Below are 18,059 nucleotides of genomic sequence, written 5' to 3' on the forward strand. Positions count from 1 at the left end.
CATACAAAATGTTTAACTACATCAAAGTTTTATTTCATGAAGTAAAGACAGCTCAAGCCAAGTGTCCTCATAGAAAAGAAACTATAATCTAGGGAGACAGTGAGATGGTAATTAGAACGGCATTTCTTAATTAGCTATACACAGTCAGTCTCCACAATCACTGCACATAGTAAGGATAAGATCTAAGGGGCAGAAGTGCTCTACTTTTAGGTGGGTGGCCCATAAAGGGAACCAGAACACTAGGATAACCTGAAATCACAGCTATCTCCTGTAAGTACCTTGGTGAGGTGCATAAAGCAAATGAACATCTCTCCAAACACAAGCAATATGTGCTATACTAGCACCTTCCTTTCCAATTCCACAAAGCCAAACCACGAAAGCACTGCCAAAAAAGGCTGCTGGTCAAAGCCCCAGAGCCTAATTCCCTTAGAGGGAAAGGATTAAAGGTCATTTCCTGAACATGTTGGCAACTCACTAAGGTATTTATATGGAAAAAATATCATCCCTGTCAGCATTTTAAAACATTTTATTTTGAGATGTATTTAACCCTGATTTCCAAAAGTAACTGGATCCTCAGTTGTTTCAGTATCTTTTCATTCATGATCTGATGAATTTATTACTGAGCTCATGAAGAAAACTTTTTTTTCGCTACACAAAGACCTAACTTGTAACTCAAATCTTACATTTATAACTCAAGTCAGTAGTCAGCTCTTGATCCCAGGCTCAACGCCCCCCCAACTCCCCCAGTAGCTGAAGGTCAGCTTTATGTGAATCTTTCCTTAGTTCTTTTGAAGATTTTTATGGATTGCAGAGGGAAGACGACTCCTACTACAGACTTCAGTTTTTCCCTACACCCTTGCCACCTGATCATGTATCAACTACCACAATATAATCCCAGATTTTGTGGCTACTTTGCTTGAAGCCTGCCAATACAGAAATGTTACAGGGGAAAATACTACAGTATGAAAGAGGCATTTTTCATATTTGTAGGTTGGAGTATTACCAAACCCCTTTTAGTACTGATTGGTGTTCTACAAGTCTGCATTTTTTACTGAATATCAATATATCAATTATTCCTGTTTTGTTTTTTTTTTTACACTAATGGCCTTCCATCTTTTTTTGCTTTTGAGAAATTTATGAAATTATTTTAATTTGTACAGCTGATTCTGCTAGCAGTGATAATCTGAACACACCCCCAAATACCCTGTGTTAAATTTAGTTTCATGATGAGCAAGTAAAATTCACATGTTCTTTATTTGTCCATATAATACACCTTTTTTTTTTTTAAGTTTTAAAATTAGATAAAAGCATATTAAATAGCAGGTGTATGAAGTTCTTCAGAAACAATGCCAGAACAAAAAATTGAATTACAAAATGTTAAAAAATATGTAGGTACATTTGAACTTAACATTCCACTAATGTATAATGTTACAGATATTGTCTAATGAAAAATAATTGTGCCACTTACCTATTTTTGCTGTTTCTAGGAACTTTTTATTCTGTACATAGGACGATTCTGTACAAAATATGAAGTCTACATTTTTATTACTTATTACCATAAAACAAGGTACAATGTATGTACAATATTAAAATGAAGCCATACTAAAGCCACACTAAAAAGACACTTGTAATATTACTTTTGACATTCCTGATGTACAGGTGTAATTTTGGAAAATGGGGGAAGGTATCAGACAGAACTTTATGAAGAACAACAATCACCAAAATTCTACTTTAAATTTTCTTTTTATTTTGGACGTATTAGCTTTAGAATTGTTTAGTACAAGATTATACGAAATATATAAATATTGATAATAAACATGCTAAACCATTAGTGGTGATAAGATTTTGGAATATTGCCTAAGCAAATGTTCAGTGGCCCAAAACTTCAAATATGCCTTTATAGGGAACTTGAAGCCTCTAAATTACCACAATACTTCCCTTTTTGGTGAGTGTTTATCTTCAATAAAGAATAAAAACAAAATCTAGACAGTGAAAGATGTTCTTACACATTGAGTATCACACAATCAATCAAACATTGATATACAGTTGGGTTTTTTCCTCCCCTTGGGTAACATAATTCCTTTCAGCAATCTCTTGCACAGACATACTGAACACCCAAAATCAAAGTTAACTGATAATCTACCAGCTAAAGATGGAAGTTCAAACAATGGTATATCAAAATACATAGATGTTGCTTTACACAATTAAAAAAGCACCCTTTTTCCCTCAAAAGTAGAAGGCATCTTTAAACTGTTTTCATATAGTTTATCCTAATGGTAAAGCATTTTCTTTTTCAAGTTTTACAGGAAATGTTTTCAGACACAGTGGACATTCCACTTAAAGGTTGGGTTGGTCTTTAAATTTAGTTGTTGTAAGCCAATATTTACCACTCACAATTTTCTTCCAATAGACAATGTAACAAATATTGGAAATTGAATGTTAAATGCAACCAACAAACAGCAGGCACTACATCTGCACAAGGTTACTATGAATGTCTGCTTTGAGCAATATTTTTTTTATGGATGCAGGAGATGTTATACTTCCTTAAAAAATAAAACAAAACTATTTTTAAAGAAGCCACGTTTTTTATCTCTTTATGCATCAAGACATTAAACATTAAGTTATATCATGTTACTGCCAGAGACAAAAGAAACTAATCACCCATTTAGAATAGCAGAACACATTTCAAACAGCTTGTAAGCAGGATAAGTAAGTTAAAATACTGGCCACCCTGAGAGAAATCAAATATTGAAGACAAAGCACTATATTTTTAAAGAGATTTTCCTCCCGTGCTTTTCCATCTACAACAAAAAGCTCATTACATGCAAGTAATCTTGTGGAATATATAGCAGCATTTGAAGATCATCAGCAACTCAGATGCATTTTCAGTTCACTTGTGAGGTGTATTTGCAGCACATGTGCTCTTTACAACAACAACAAAAATATTTTCACGGTAAAATTATGGTCACTATCTCCTCAGCTCTTAGATTAATTTAAAAAGAAGCCAGAATGGAATTCAGGAGTCTGTTCCTTTTTTTTTTTTAAATTTTTTTTTTATTTTAATAAGCTTATGATGTTGTGTTACCTGAAAGGTTTTGTTCATCTTTCAGATAAAGACTGATGCAACTGAAATCACACATAATATCTGCCACAGAATATTGAACTCGTAGAGCCCAAGAAAAATGCTGAGTATTAAAAGCTCAGATAAGGGAGAAAACAGTGAAAGAGTTATTTTATTGACTTGAAAAAACTTAAAATGAAATTTTATATTCAGTCTGTTCCCAGTCATAGTAAACAAATTTTCATTTTAGGAAAAATTTTTCTACCAGTTCGTATCTGGAATACTGGTGCCATATTATACACTAAAGACTGGAAGATATGGCTTTAAATCTACATAAAGTATTAGGATGTGGTATATATATAGAGAGAGAGATATATATATCTTTACCCTAGATAAAAGAGAAATGAATTTACAGAATTCTTAGAAAGGAATGATGACCGAGGATTGTCATGAATGTTACCAGTTTGTAAGCCATGTTTTATAATAAGAAAGAATAACTGTATTTTCAAAACTGCTGGTATATTACAAGACAGCAATAATGTGGAAACAACTGTAAAGCTGAGAAATCCTAGAAAAAGTTTAATACTTATATTTGAAATAATTTCACTTTTGAAAACACACATTTATCATTAGTACCAACTATTGGTCATTCATTTATTTAGACGGAAAGATTTTACAGAATGCTTTTTTCAAATACAACTATAAAAACTGCATGTTATCAGCTAGTTGGTACTATGACAACACCTCCAGGAAATTGTGTCCACTTCATGATAGTCAACCCAATATTCTGCAAATGGAACTGGGTAATTTACCATTGTTTGAACTACTAATCTTGAGCTGCATACTCTATTAAGTTATTGCCTACAGAACTGGGTTGAAGAAAGCTTTGACTTTGTGTGTAACTGATTGGTATGGCACAAAAAATTAAGTTCTACTGTAGAACTGAGTCCAGAAAAAAAATTTTCCTCCAAAATAATATTTCACTGTAATAGTTTAATGCCCATCATGTGATATTAATTCATCAGCTCTGCAATGTGATTCCAAGGCTTTCATGGTATAGATATCCTGAGGCAGTTCTGACTTGCGTCGCACAAGAGGACGATCTTTTTTCTGATCTTTTTGTGCCTGAAATAAAAACGGAACAAAGTTAGCCAAACATACTAATTACTGAACATTACTTAAGAGTACTTTTTGCACATCAGTACATTCACTTACAGAAAAAGAAAAAAATATACGGAAAAAAGTTTATACTTTCTCCTCTTTACCCTACCAGCTATGCAGTTTCAAGTATTAAAACCATTTTTTTCTGTAAGAGGAAAATTAAACAGCTATGAAATTCTAAGCTATTAACAATCATGACATCAGTACCTTTTTACTAATGCTTTCTCAAAACCAGACAATATTCCTATCAAAGTATCTTTAAAATTTATAATAGTGTTTTTATGTAGTTCCAATATCTGAATCACCTACCCTAATTTGCTTGTTTATTCAGGTTTTTGTATTAAAAGTCCTTATAAAAAAAACTGCCTGGCTTTTACCTAGCCACTGATTTACTGGCACGTTCGAAGTTATTAAGTCACAGTAGTCCAACTTTATTGTGGCAGAGTATTCACTAAAAATGCTCGTGTAAGTCTGGTACAGGAAAAAATTCCTGATCTACTTTCCTCAGTCAGTCCAGCACCTCTTCAGTAGGCACATTCTGCTATATTGCCAGCCTCTGGAATAAACTTTACTTTCACTGAAACTGTATAGATCTTCAGGTAGTTTCTCATTTCTGAAGTTTAATTTAAGAAACAAAGCTGTCCTTTTGACTGCCTTTTCTTTTTTTTTTCCCAATGGATAACAGTAGTAGCTCTTGTTTTAACATCAACTGCTGATGGTACTTAGCAAGGGATGTATAACTGTCTGTGCAGTGTCCTCTCAAAGACTGATGCAGGAATGCTACCTAGCCTGCTTTCCACAATACTCTAATCCAAAATCAGTTCTTTTCCTGCCTGGTGATCTGAACTTATCCATCCTCTTGCAGGCTTAGTTTTTCTAATGAAAGAATTCCCGATTAAAAATATTCTATTACCTCTGCTAGGCCAGGATCTTTCTCCTTGAAAACTTGGCTTACAATCTTTTAGTCATCTCATTTCTTGCACACTTGGTGAGCACGCAAAGGGAAGACAGCATGCACTTGGAGAGATGGCTAAGGAATGCTTAAGCAGTTCCAACCCAAGTTTCAGAATTTTGTTTAGTTTACAATTTGTTTATTTTTCATTAGTGTCATTTCTTTAAATCCCCACCCTTTCTTACAATTGTGGGTGGTAGCAAATCAAGCTCATTCATAGGGATATGACGCACTTGTTTTCCAGCTGGAATACTACCAATGAAGCGGTATATAGCCCAAACTTTATAGCTCATGAAGCTGAATTCTTTGTAGAAAAGAAGTTAAGACTTAGATGAGAGTCCTTGGTTTTAGTCTAGGCTGACATTACTGTTTCTGCATTTTATATTGTATAATACTGGCCCAAATCCTCAAACTCTTCCAGGAGCTGGGACTGGGAATTTTGTTCTTAACTGATTGTCCCAACTACTAGCATAGAATCCTGCTCTGGCTGCTTTTCTTCTAGAGCTGATGTTGGAGGACTCAGACTTAGGAAGTAGGAATTTTAATGCTCTCTGGCAGGATAGAAAGTGAACCAAGGTCTCATAAACCCTAAGAAAATAGTTAAGTGTTAGGAAATAGCACAAAGATGGACACTGTGATCAACACAACTTTAAAATTAAACAGTACTAATTCTTTTAAATAATTTTGTATGCACCTTTCTCTACTAGAACTGGTTCTAGGCTCTGAAGCAAGTGAAAGGAGGCCCCATTCTCCCTCCTGTGGGCCTGGCTAAGCTATCCACGGTATGAAGAAAGGCAGAGGTTTAGAAACTTTAGCAAGCCCAGTGCTCCTCACTGACTAGCTCTAACCATCATTCCCATTCAGGAGAATGCTACTCTTGTTCATTGCCCTGGAGAGGGAAGTAATTCAGCCACCAAGATTTACATATAATGCACAGGGACCCACAACCTACACAAGTGTTTAAAAAACAGAGATACTTGAGTGTGTCTTAGCATTCCAGCGTTTCTTTTAATTCCAACCTTCATCCAAAATGCCATATAACAAATAAAATATAATCTTGCAGGATAATGACACTGTAATTTTAAGACAGTAATTTAGGAGGTTAGGTTGACCACATGCTTATTTTTATTAAATGTCTTACTGGTTAAAATTAACTGACTTTATCTCCAAACTCAACTTTTTTTTCTGGCTCCATTTCTCCAGTTTTAGACTTTGCTGGATTCAGACAGATTTATAGTACCATATAGTACATATTCCTATCAGAAATCTTAGTGATACTGCAATGCTCTCTCCATTTTCAAGCAGCTCCAAGTTGAAATCTCTAGTTTCAACATCGGTATTCTAATTCCACTTAACTGATGTTAAATTAAAAAGACATGAATATTACTGAGCATTAGCTACAGACAAAAGGATGGAAATGACCTTGAGTGTCCTCGCCCTGCATGGGGTAATGGAATCTGGCAGATGGTGGACTGAGGAAGAAGACCCATGAGTGGGCAAGACACAGACTTTACATATTTTTTTCAAAGCACAAGAACTTTAGCCACAAACAAGGCTCTGAATAACAAACAAAAATGTATAACATACAGTCAGATTCTAGTACTGACAAGCTTTTCTTATGAAAGATAAAAACTGTTACATAGAAACGAGACTAGAACATGATGTCATAGATTTTACCTATAGTTTTCACTCTCCTTAAAGCAGAATCATTGTTCCCATAATGACACAAAAAGCTATTCCTAAGTGAAAATTAAAGTTTCTGTAGAAGAAACCTTAAAAGAGACCATATAGCAGATTCACAGGCACTAGAAACAACACTATTTCTGGCTGCTATACTATCACTTGAAAGTAGCAGCTCTGATGAAGTGTATTACTCAAGAATAAATGGTTACAGGGCTGAAAATATAACCCAAGTTTATGATTAATAGTCACTTAAATGAATTCAGAAATTGGAGTACTTTGCTATCTTCACAAGGCTTTACCTGACAAGCCTCTTCTTTCACTGTCTTTTTGAGCGCCTGCAAATCTTCAATTAAAGGCCCGTCTGTTTCCATTGCAACAGGACTGTTCAGCAAACTCGTGTCACTATATGTTGGGTACTAATAAAATGCAAAGTGTTAAAATAATCATTCTTAGCAGTAATATCTAAATACTAAGAGTGTATTTGAGCATTTGAATGATATAACTACTAGTTATTTGAGATTAACTTCAATATATTATGCTTCCAGAGACTATGTAATAAATTTTAGAATGGAACTCCAATACTTTTCACTTGGCAGAAATATCCTGCTGAAAAATAGACAGCATAAAAAAAAAGATGGTTTGATTATCTGAGACTCAATTTTAAAATACTCAGATTTTGTCAGTATTGAATGTCTACTTTGGCAATCAGTTATCTGAAACCTTATTAATATGTTGTCCAAACACGATCATTTTATTTGCTGGTGCAATTTTGTGTTGGAAGAGAAAATACACTGTTAAAAGACCAAATATACCTAACATACATTTAATATAATTTCAAACCAAAATATTAAACTTTCCTATCTTCAGAAAGTAAAATTTATAGAAGTCTTTTAGAAATTGTAGAAAAAATAAAATCTTCGTTGTCCAGTAATCTCAATACTTCAGATCTTATTTTAATTCAGATGAGGTGTACATAGTTTTAAATTCAGAACTTATCTACGTGCACACATAGACTTTTTCATCAGTTTTTCCTCACAAGTATTTTAAAATCTGAGTGTACCAACAATTTAATGCAGATGAGAAAAATTTAAAAAAAACCTAACAGCAAGGACTTAACAAATATAATTACAATGATAGAAAATCTTAAATTGTATTTTTGTGTCTTGCAGAATCAGGAACAACTCTGAACGACAAGAATCATCAGTCATTAGACAAACAAAAAAGTTCACAGAAATTCCAGGAAAAAAGAAACCCCTAAAAATCCATTATCTAGAGCACTGAAAGCATTTATATCCTTGTGTCAATTCAGTGGAGCACTCAGTGTTAAAATTAATAATTTTTATTTTAATTTGCTTCCACTTACTAGCTTTCTTCAAGCAGACTATGCAGAACGTATGGTATACATGCAGTGTTAACTGGTATCAGAAAATGTCCTTACAAAAAGTTGCTTGGAAAGAAAAGGAAATTGATAATGTAGAACTCTGAATTTTTCTACAACTCAATCCACTTACTTAGCCAAACATGCAATAGCTCATCATTTGTAATAGCTAATGACCATGTATATCAATAACTCTTCAAGCAAGGCTTTTGTATGACTTACGTCACTAGAGAAATGTTTTGCCACTCAAAGTCAATTACTGCTTTCATATGAATAGCCCTTTTTGATTAATTTAATTGATCTGTTGTCAACTGAAATTTTATTAATTTTAATAGATTTTATTTAAGCAGTTTAGTAATTGTTCCCTGACAAATGACCCAAGATGAAAAAAACATTTACGGATTTCGTCTTCTTAGAAAAAGAGATTACCTCATACTTTCTATTTTAAAATAGCACTGAGATCAGAAAGTGTCCCACTTCTGTTTACAGAGTACCATTTCTCCCTCTTCCACCATTTTAAACTCAGCTAGATGGTGTTGGAAATACACAGTAGATAAGGTTTCTTATTAGAGTATAATAAAATTCTAGCTGCAAAGTAATTTAAATGTTTGGAGGTTTTTTTCTTCATAGCAGCAAACTGTATGATTGAGACAAAGAAAAACCGACAGCATTCTCCAAACAAATGAAGGGGGTGGGGAACCCAAGCCAAACCATTCCGTTCTCCCATAATTTTAAAATATAATGAATAGTCTAAAGGACCTTTGTTTCTTTATCATACTTTGAGTTACATCAAGTAATGCCGGACAGGATGTTTTCCTTTAGGAAAGACCTGAGGAGTAGGTTCACCAGCAGACTGGCCCAGTGCAGGCAGGAGAACAAATGCAGCAGACAGGAACATACAGTGTTACTTTAATCCATTTGACACAAAGGAAAACTGACCAGTCATAACTCACAGTTAGCAGAAAGATCTCTTTTGTAATATATTGTTTGCAAAACAACTTTTCAAGAGAAACCAATTATGGCCTCTCTATATTTTTCCGTAATTTTGTACACTAACTTTTCAAAACACAATATGGTGTAAGTCCTATTATAAGAAAATGAAAAAGTACTTCATATCATGCTTTTCAGAAACCTTTTTTTAAAAAAATAATTACTTGCACAAGAGAAAGGTTACAAATTTGAAAAGTACTTTTATTTTGTATCTTTCATAATACAATTAGTGAAATTCCTTTATTTCCATGATCAGTCAGACCTGCTTTCCCCACTGATAGTTAACAAAACTGGAGTATTTAAACATGATCATTGTTAATCTTTTCTAAATACCTGGGGATTTGATTTGGCTAGATTTTCTATTTTAACCCATGCTTCTTCCCGTTCCTTCAATTTTAGCTTCTCTCTGAAAAAAACCAAAAATTATACAGAAGTAAAAGAATTCAACAGAATAAGTTATTTAGCTATACCTGTTTGAGTCTACTGCCCAAAATACCACTGTTGACAGGTTTATTTGCATCATATAAATACCCCATGATCTCAAATCAACAATGAAAGGGAAAAAACTCAAGATTTTCTCATGAAAGCAAGAAACTGGCTGGTATCAGTTTATCTTTAGTACATGCACATTGTTAAAAGTTAAAATTAAAACAGGAAAGTTTTGATCTAGGCTGAAAGCATGTTTGTGTTTTATTTATAATATCAGAATTCTATATTGATAAATAAGAAATTAATAACTGACCATGGAAAGGGCAGAGATTTTTACTGTCAGCCCAATGGCTTCAGGTAATAGCTTAAAGGAAAAGGCACAGAGACATTTTGAATTGAACTCTAACAGAGAAGTACCCAATAAAAACCATGCTCATTCTACAGAGTAGCAAGTCCAGAGGAATGACATAAATGCTTTTTAAAAAAAATTTTCATAGAGTAGAAAAGGTTTGTTTTCTTATGCCTAATGCAATCTGAAATTGTAAAATCTAGGGTTTGTTTTCCCTTCTTACAAACAAACATCTTCTTGCAGAGACTAGAATGATCACCTGTCTTTGAAGGCTGGTAGAAATTAAAAGAACCCTGAACTAGGAGTGCTAAAAACGCTCTCAGGCTTCAATGCACAGAGCAGATGATTCAAATGTCAAGAAAAAAAATGGAAGAGCAGCTATATCCAAGCACATACACAATTTGCCTCCAGCTCTCAGTTAAGTTAATTCAAGATGGAAGGTAGGACCTCCTTAACCATTCCCCTTTTCAGTTCTTACGTGGTGGGAGATTTTTTTGTTTTGGTTTTGTGTTGCTACGACATTGCTCAGCACTCTGCCTGCTTTAATTCACACTCAGAACACCATCATAAAAACTTCTAAAAATCAGAGAAGAAAAGATTTGATTTCTCATTTAAAAGGGATTCCACTTACTTGAAAACAGGGAAAAGAGAATTACAGTCTTTTTTTGAAGAGCCAATGCTCATATTTTGTCATCTATAAACACACACACCTTAAGAATTTGTTACAGTACAAGCTCATTTCTACTTGAATTGTAATAGGGCACTTCAAAACTTGGACAAATCAATCTACGTTGAGAATCTGTACTACTTCCAGTATATCAGTTTAAAATAGGTGTATAATCTGAACCACTATTTGAAGAATCCCTGTTTACTTTGAAATTTAAAATAAAAGTAAAATCCAGGTATTTTCAGTACCCACTTTCTAACTGCTTCCAGCCCCTAAAATGAGACCCAAACCATTAATACTTCTGACTTCTCTATCTCATTTTAGCAGGATTCTTCTGTCAAATAAAGCCTGTACTACAGACCTGTACTATACAACAGAGTAACGACTTGATTTCAGGTAACTTTTATAAAAATATGAAGATATGCTCACACACAATGCAATGCTGAAAAATACTGGGAAAGTATTTTGGGACAAACTGAGTGACAACATGAAAGGAAGTAACACTGGGTAAATAAAGTATGCAAAAATAAATACAGGATGTGAACTGAACTGTTAAACAGATCCTCTACACTGGCTCCACGATTAGCAGTGTCCTGAAAAACTTAATTTTTAGGAAGATGGTGACCCCAGAAGTATTAGGTCTAAGCCTACATGAGACACCTTATCGTTAAGAAGATTTACAGTTCACATATAAGAAGTTTCAGCAAGTCAACTTTGAAACTGCTGTACTGGAATCAAATGGGCAACTTCCCACTAATGACACAGTGTTTTTTCAGAGCTAAAGCACTCTTAACAAATTACTCGAGAACAGACAGACACACTGACATGAAAACTTACTTCAGTTTTTCTGCTTTAAATTGCTGTGTGCAGTCATCGAACAGTTTTTGGTTCATCTCCATGAAGAGTTTCAGAGCATTGTATATCAAGCCATGTATTGTCCTATAAGTAAAACTTCTGGTTGAAACTCAAGAGTACTTTAAACTTTGAAATCTACTTTTTCTGGTCAACAGTAGCCAATAGCCTACATAACTGGAAAATTACATAATTTCAGAATAAGTGGAAACAAAATTAATTAGTGGAAGTTTCAATTTACCCACAAGAGGCCTAATACAAGTACTAAAATTACCAACTTAGAATGCAGTTTTCTTACTCTGTAGTACTACTCATCACTCGCACTTCTGATGTTTGAACTTCACTCCTAATACTACATGTATCAATACAGGGGTAGTTGTGAAATTCAGTAGCTGACAGTAATCCCATTAGGGTTATTAGAGAAAAAGCAAGATGACATTAAAGATCTTGATGTAAGTAACTTACTGGCAACTGATAAATTCAAGAAAAAATGGGTTAGTGATTAAAAGGAGTGTAGAAAAGACACCATTCATTTTGAAAACTGCCACACAGCAACAGCACTTACTTCAACACAATTAGGCCAGGACTCTTTAGAAATGTGTTAGAAAAGTAAAGCTGAAAACATCACAAAAATTACACAAAACGAATCTGCTTTATGAAGCATTTTTATGGATTAATTTACAGTTCCAGGCTACAATGTACCACTGCTCAAAAAGCAATCGGTTAAATGATTACTTTGTATAATACATGGAGTTACAAGTAAGAGTGCAGCTGTAGTGGGTAGCATGACTTTTGCTCAGAACAAAATGAATGCATGACCTTGAAAAGTCAGAAAAAAACAACCAACAGCAACCCACATTTACTATGTATAATTGCATCACTGAATTGGAATTTTATTAATGAGTACATCATTTGTTACTGCTTGCACCCAGCGACAGTAAGCAACCACTTTAACATCACTTTATTTTCCATTTCTTTCCCAGTGTTTAATTGCAGACTGATTACTTCTTGGCCAGCCTACCAGCAGTCCTCAATTCACAGTTAGAGCCAGACTGGGATACTGTCACTACCCCAGAAGATGCACAATAGCTCAAACAAAGAAGTACTTTACAATGGAACAGCTGCAGAAGGGAGCTGACCAGGACTGTTTTCATGCGTAAGTACTACGCTATTGTGGGGGAAAAAAGTGAAAATAATCAATGGAGAAAAAAGAAAAAAGATTAAAAAAAAGAAAACAAAATGAAAGGAAAAAATGATCAGATTTACAAGATATTTCACTAGAATGCAGAAGAAAGGCAAATTAGCAAAGAGGTTAGTGATCAGAAATCAAAGTTAGTCTTTAGAAGCATCTGAACTACAGACGAATGACAAATTCGTTTCATATTTATAGAAGAATGTCATGGATTAGATGCACTAAAAACACTCTTTCTTGTTTAATGAAAAAAGGAAAAGCTATCTTCCTCAATTCTTAATACTTCCTAGCAATTGACAACAATGGTCTCTTTATCCGGCAACTTCAATGTCATAGAATAAACAGCTCAACACACTGTTAAACTAGCAACTCACAGATCTGAACTCTTAAGCCTAGAACTACACATAAGTGAAGTAGCAGAAATTTGTACAAGTGTTTCTTACTTATTCCAATGCGTCTTTGAATTCCGGTACAAGGATGGAAACATGATGGGTAAAATCTTTGCTGCATTATCACTAATTAAACTCATAATATATTCATTATTCCAGTAGTATAATGCTCGCTCTGCAACCTAAGACGACATGAAAAAAGGAACACTTCTTCAATCTCTTACAGAGCAAATAATTATAACATTTGGCAAATATAAGGTAAAAAAAGTTGCAACTCAGACTTGGATTTTGTAGTGCAAATGAGAGTCATGGACCTGATGGGAAGAGAGATGGAAAAACTGCTTTTTTCCTTGATAGGGACATGATTCAATCTATAACCCATAAACTCTGAAAGGTAAGCAAAGAAATACTTTCCAAAAGAATGAGTATTTGTAGAACTCTATTACAAGCAATGAAATGCAAACACTGTATTGAAAGGGTTCAGGTACTTCTGAAAACACTGAGTTTTTCAGCTTTTGTATGTTAAGCATAACACTGAAGTGAATCACCCAACACAAATGCACATATTGCACTCTTGAAAAGAAACAGTAAAACTAGTGTTTGGATCCCTGAAACTTGACACAGAATTGGAGAATTCTTTGCAACAAATAAAATTCATTATGATGAATAATACCACATTACAAGTCTGCTTTACAAAAATTCTGATCTCATTGTACATGCAGTAAATACAGACCTGAAAGTGTGGACTGGACACACATTTGGCTAGCTGTCTGAAGAGAGGCTCCATAACTTTTACAAATTCAGATGGTTCAATAACATCTAAAATTTCTTCTAGTTCATTTAAAAACATGACTTCTTTTGGACTGTGAGTCTTTGGCCAGTATTTCAGCAGTGCCATTACCACCTGTAGAGACAAAGATAAAATAACTTCATGGTAATATCACTTTACCTTGAGCTGAATTATAATGCATTAATTAGTCTGGTATTTTAAGCAGAACAAAAAACTCGTGATTTCTCGTCCCATTTAACAGCAGTGAACATAGTTCAGTGTCACAGAAATAACTGTTAATAGGTCTAAACCCATTTCTTCAGAAAACAAAGTTATATGTCTAAAAGACATGTTCAAAAATAATAATCAAAATACTAGAGAAAAAATTTAACATCTAACTTAACGTGATCGAAGTGCAAATCTGCTACTACATTATCAGGAACATTACTTGCCACTTAAGTGATAGCAGCTTTAAATCTCTACCTTCTTGGGGATGTACTCCAAAACTCAAGCAATTAAGTTCTATCAATATATTTTAACAAAATATTTACTATAAATGCCTGAATTGACAGGTGACCAACTACTCTAGCTATGTTGATCTTAAACTTTGAGTTTGATTTGACTATCTTATTAGTCAACTAATCTTAGTCTTAACTTTCTTCATGATTAATAAATTAGTCACCCAGCTTGCTTACGTACCAAACCATGAACACTCAAAACACCGTTCTACGATTCTATGATTTTTTACTATAAAAGCTATAAGCAATACTTAATATCATCACTGGCAAGACAACTCTGAGAAGTGCATTGTTCACGTATGTATTAATTAATCATGAAAGCAGACAGTATGTCCTCAATGAAGCCTTGGTTAATAGACGCAGATTTTTAAAAATAAGACGTCAAAAAATCTCATGTGACAACTATAAGGGGAAGCAAAACATTTAAATTTGAAAGGACCAGAATCTTTTGAAGAGGAACTTAGTACTTTGCTAATGCGTGTGCTAAGTTTTTAAAGAATGTTGTAATCATGTACTAATTAGGGATCAAAAAAAGGAAACAAACTTGGTTGCATGTTAGTTCAGATTTAAATATGCAACATCCTATCTGATGTCTGGAAAAAAGCTAAGAATTCAAGATCCCATATAGTACAAATGATAGAATGTTTGACATTTGCTATCTTAATAAATACTACAAGCTCCAGCTAGAAGATAACTCTTGCTCAGGTGCATACTTCCATTTGTTTCAAGAAATCCAGTTTCCCATTTTACAATGGAAATGGTCACAATCTAATAATGTGCGCTTTTGTTAGTAGCAATTGTTTTACTGATCTCCTGATTAAACAGATTAGTTCTCACCTACTTGCTACTGGGTGCAATGAGGCAAACCACTAGATACTATAGAGGATGGTTAAAATTATTCATCTATGCAATTATGCGCAGTCAGACCAAAGTCTGATTTTGTCCAAAGCTGGCAGACATGAACAGGATCTGACTCAAAAGCCTTGCACCAATAGGTAGCTGTGTGTCAGAAATTTGTGTTCCATCGTAACATCCATCTCTCAACAGAGCACAATTCAGGCAAGCTAATTTCTGACTAAACTGCTTCTGATCTACCATCTCGTATCTGCTCAGCCAGAACAAAATAAGCAAAATAAAATCTGGTCTCTTTGTAAGACCTATGCTATTAATGTTGTTTTTATTCATTTTGGATATTCCAAAGGACTGCTGGAAAAAACAGTATTTGATAGATAAAAATGGTTAAATATTTAGACTCTAATATAAAGGATTACATATAAATACTTTGTTCCCCAAACCTCCTTAAACATTCAGACAGGTGTAAGGTATATTAAGATTAATAGTTCAAAATATGTAATATTAGCAAGATAAACTTACTGGTTCTGTAAGTGTGCTGTCCTTTTCTAAAAACTGAACTACACAGTACGCCAGCTACAGTAAAAGAAAAAAAAGTTTTATTAATTTTCACTATAAAACTGAACACATTTTGAAATCACTTCCATAAGTCAAGAATAACTTTGAATCCTTCAAATAAAACCACAAGTTTCTTCTGTAATTTAAAAAAACCCCCCAATCTATTTGGCAGACAATTTAAACAGAAGGCTAAATGGGCTTTACCAAGTCTTTCCAACCTTTGCAAGTCTGTCCTCACCTTTTTCTGTTATAATACAGACACACACAACTTGATGACTTTTATAATATAGACACACAACTTTTTAGACCTAGTACTTTGCATTACACCACACTTCATCTTTTCAAATACAGGATTTAAAAATCACAATCTTGTCCTCTAGAGTGCTTTCCACTCGCTAACATTTTGGTGTCCCGTGCTGATTTAGTAAGTATTTTCTATTTCATAACCTAAGCTAGATAAAAGTGCAGTGAACAGTTGTAAATCTTAGGATTTTTTATATATGACAATGAAAGGTAACTATGCCTATCAATGTAAGCTGATGCAACCAGAGGCTGAATTACAGTATTTACCAACTGCAATGCTGAGAATGAGACTGTCCACCCGTGACTAGTGAACTATTACATCCCTTTCATTCCATAGGCCAACAGTCCCAAAGTAAGTGGGGAGATCACCGCACACCTCACAAACTGTTTAACCATCTTCCTAAAGTCTCTCCATTTATCGAAGCTCAGCTGATGACCCAATTCCTTTTCTTTTGATTCCTGCTGAGAATGCCCCATGATAACTTGAGGAATGCGCCAAGAATACTACAGCTACTATTCTTCCCTATTCTAAAGTAAATTTGATTTAACACAGAAATTAACTTTCTCCATGTATATATCTGGCAGCAAATCCTTCTGAGTATCTGCCACGGCTTCAATGTGAATTTTTATGGGTTTACTCCGGTGTTTCACACACTAAACTCACTTGAAGTACTTTCCCATTTCACTCAGTAGGACATGTTAGAGAGGCATCCCTATGTCACTACCCTGTTTTTACTGATGCTGAAAACCAATGCAAGCCAGCTGAAGATTTTGGAGAATTACTTTGTGATTTAAGGGGAACAGATAATGGTATGTCTCAGGTCAGTAAAAAAGCTGGTGATCACAGGCATCTGCGCTAGCTGAGATTATTAAAAAGGTCTTGCTGTACACACCCTCAACAGGTTTTGCTCATGACATAAGGAAATAAAAAATAAATTTTGAAATGGGAGGTGTTTTACCCTACTACTTCAATAGCAACTGATGGAAGCTCTTGAAAACAAGATCCAAAGCAAATGCTTACAAGCATCTCCAATTGCTAGAGAATTGTAATTATACAAATGGTATTCTTAAAAATACAAGCTGTTAGTAATTTTATTTGAAGAAATGGTACTTAGAATTTGGAGTACTCAAACTACATAGTAAATATTGAACTTTCAAATCAAAACCCCGAAAGTTGTGTAACAATCTCTCAAAGGGAAAATTTCAGCATATCACAACAATACTGTATTTTCTCTCACACTCTATGATTTCCCACCCCTCTAGAAATTCTGAATGGAACTAAATTTAGCACAGAAAAGATACAGCTCAGAAGCTCCCTTTTTTCTGTGTACTTCTAAAAAGATCTATTGAGTTAAAAAATGATGTCCTAGTAAATTCCCAATTCCTTTCAAAACATCAACAAACTGAATTCAGCTGAATTGCTTCATGTAATTTAAAATAAAGTGTTTACAGATTGCATTTATTAAAACCACACTTTCTGCAATATTTTATGTCGAAACATAACAGACAAGAAGAAAAAAAAATTCTGTGTGGATAAATACTAAGAACTCTCACATTAACCAACTACGACGTGTTTCATCTATAAACACTATAGTGCTTTTAAAAAGAATGGTGTTATTGTGTACAGACGTGTTTTCTTTTTAATTTTTCTATCAACAAGTGAAATGTTACAGGCATATGTGTTAAATGATTTCCCCGAGGCTGGTTAGCAGGGAAGTCTTGGAGCTTAGAACTGAACTCACAGCAGACTGACTTGGATCTCCCAACCTCTTCAAGCAAGCTTAAACATCAGCATGAAAAGCACCGTGCAAAACTTACCTGTGGATGGTAGACACTGAGTGATTTCACTTTGTGCAATGGTAATAAAACCTTCAATAGGAATATTTTGTGCTCTTCTTTTAATGGTAAGGCAAATCCATTAATTATGCTGCCAGGGAAGAAATTTAAAAATAAAGA

At 34.1% G+C, this 18,059-nt stretch overlaps 1 protein-coding gene across 2 annotated transcripts in view; it reads right to left on the minus strand.

Moving 5' to 3' along the window:
* Positions 1–1,469: 1,469 nt before the first annotated feature.
* Positions 1,470–18,059, minus strand: part of PPP2R5C (protein phosphatase 2 regulatory subunit B'gamma) — a 79,129-nt gene continuing 62,539 nt past the window's right edge. For both annotated transcript variants that reach the window (XM_048306194.1, XM_048306195.1), the window contains 8 exons: positions 17,922–18,030; positions 15,765–15,818; positions 13,837–14,007; positions 13,158–13,285; positions 11,508–11,609; positions 9,559–9,631; positions 7,157–7,273; positions 1,470–4,186 (listed from right to left, as the gene is read on the minus strand). In XM_048306194.1, the coding sequence (XP_048162151.1) occupies positions 4,055–4,186; positions 7,157–7,273; positions 9,559–9,631; positions 11,508–11,609; positions 13,158–13,285; positions 13,837–14,007; positions 15,765–15,818; positions 17,922–18,030 (886 nt within the window). In that variant the 3' untranslated portion in view covers positions 1,470–4,054. The remainder of the gene's footprint in view (positions 4,187–7,156; positions 7,274–9,558; positions 9,632–11,507; positions 11,610–13,157; positions 13,286–13,836; positions 14,008–15,764; positions 15,819–17,921; positions 18,031–18,059) is intronic.

The sequence above is a fragment of the Corvus hawaiiensis genome, chromosome 6, assembly GCF_020740725.1.
Source record: "Corvus hawaiiensis isolate bCorHaw1 chromosome 6, bCorHaw1.pri.cur, whole genome shotgun sequence".
Classification (NCBI taxonomy): Eukaryota; Metazoa; Chordata; class Aves; order Passeriformes; family Corvidae; genus Corvus; species Corvus hawaiiensis.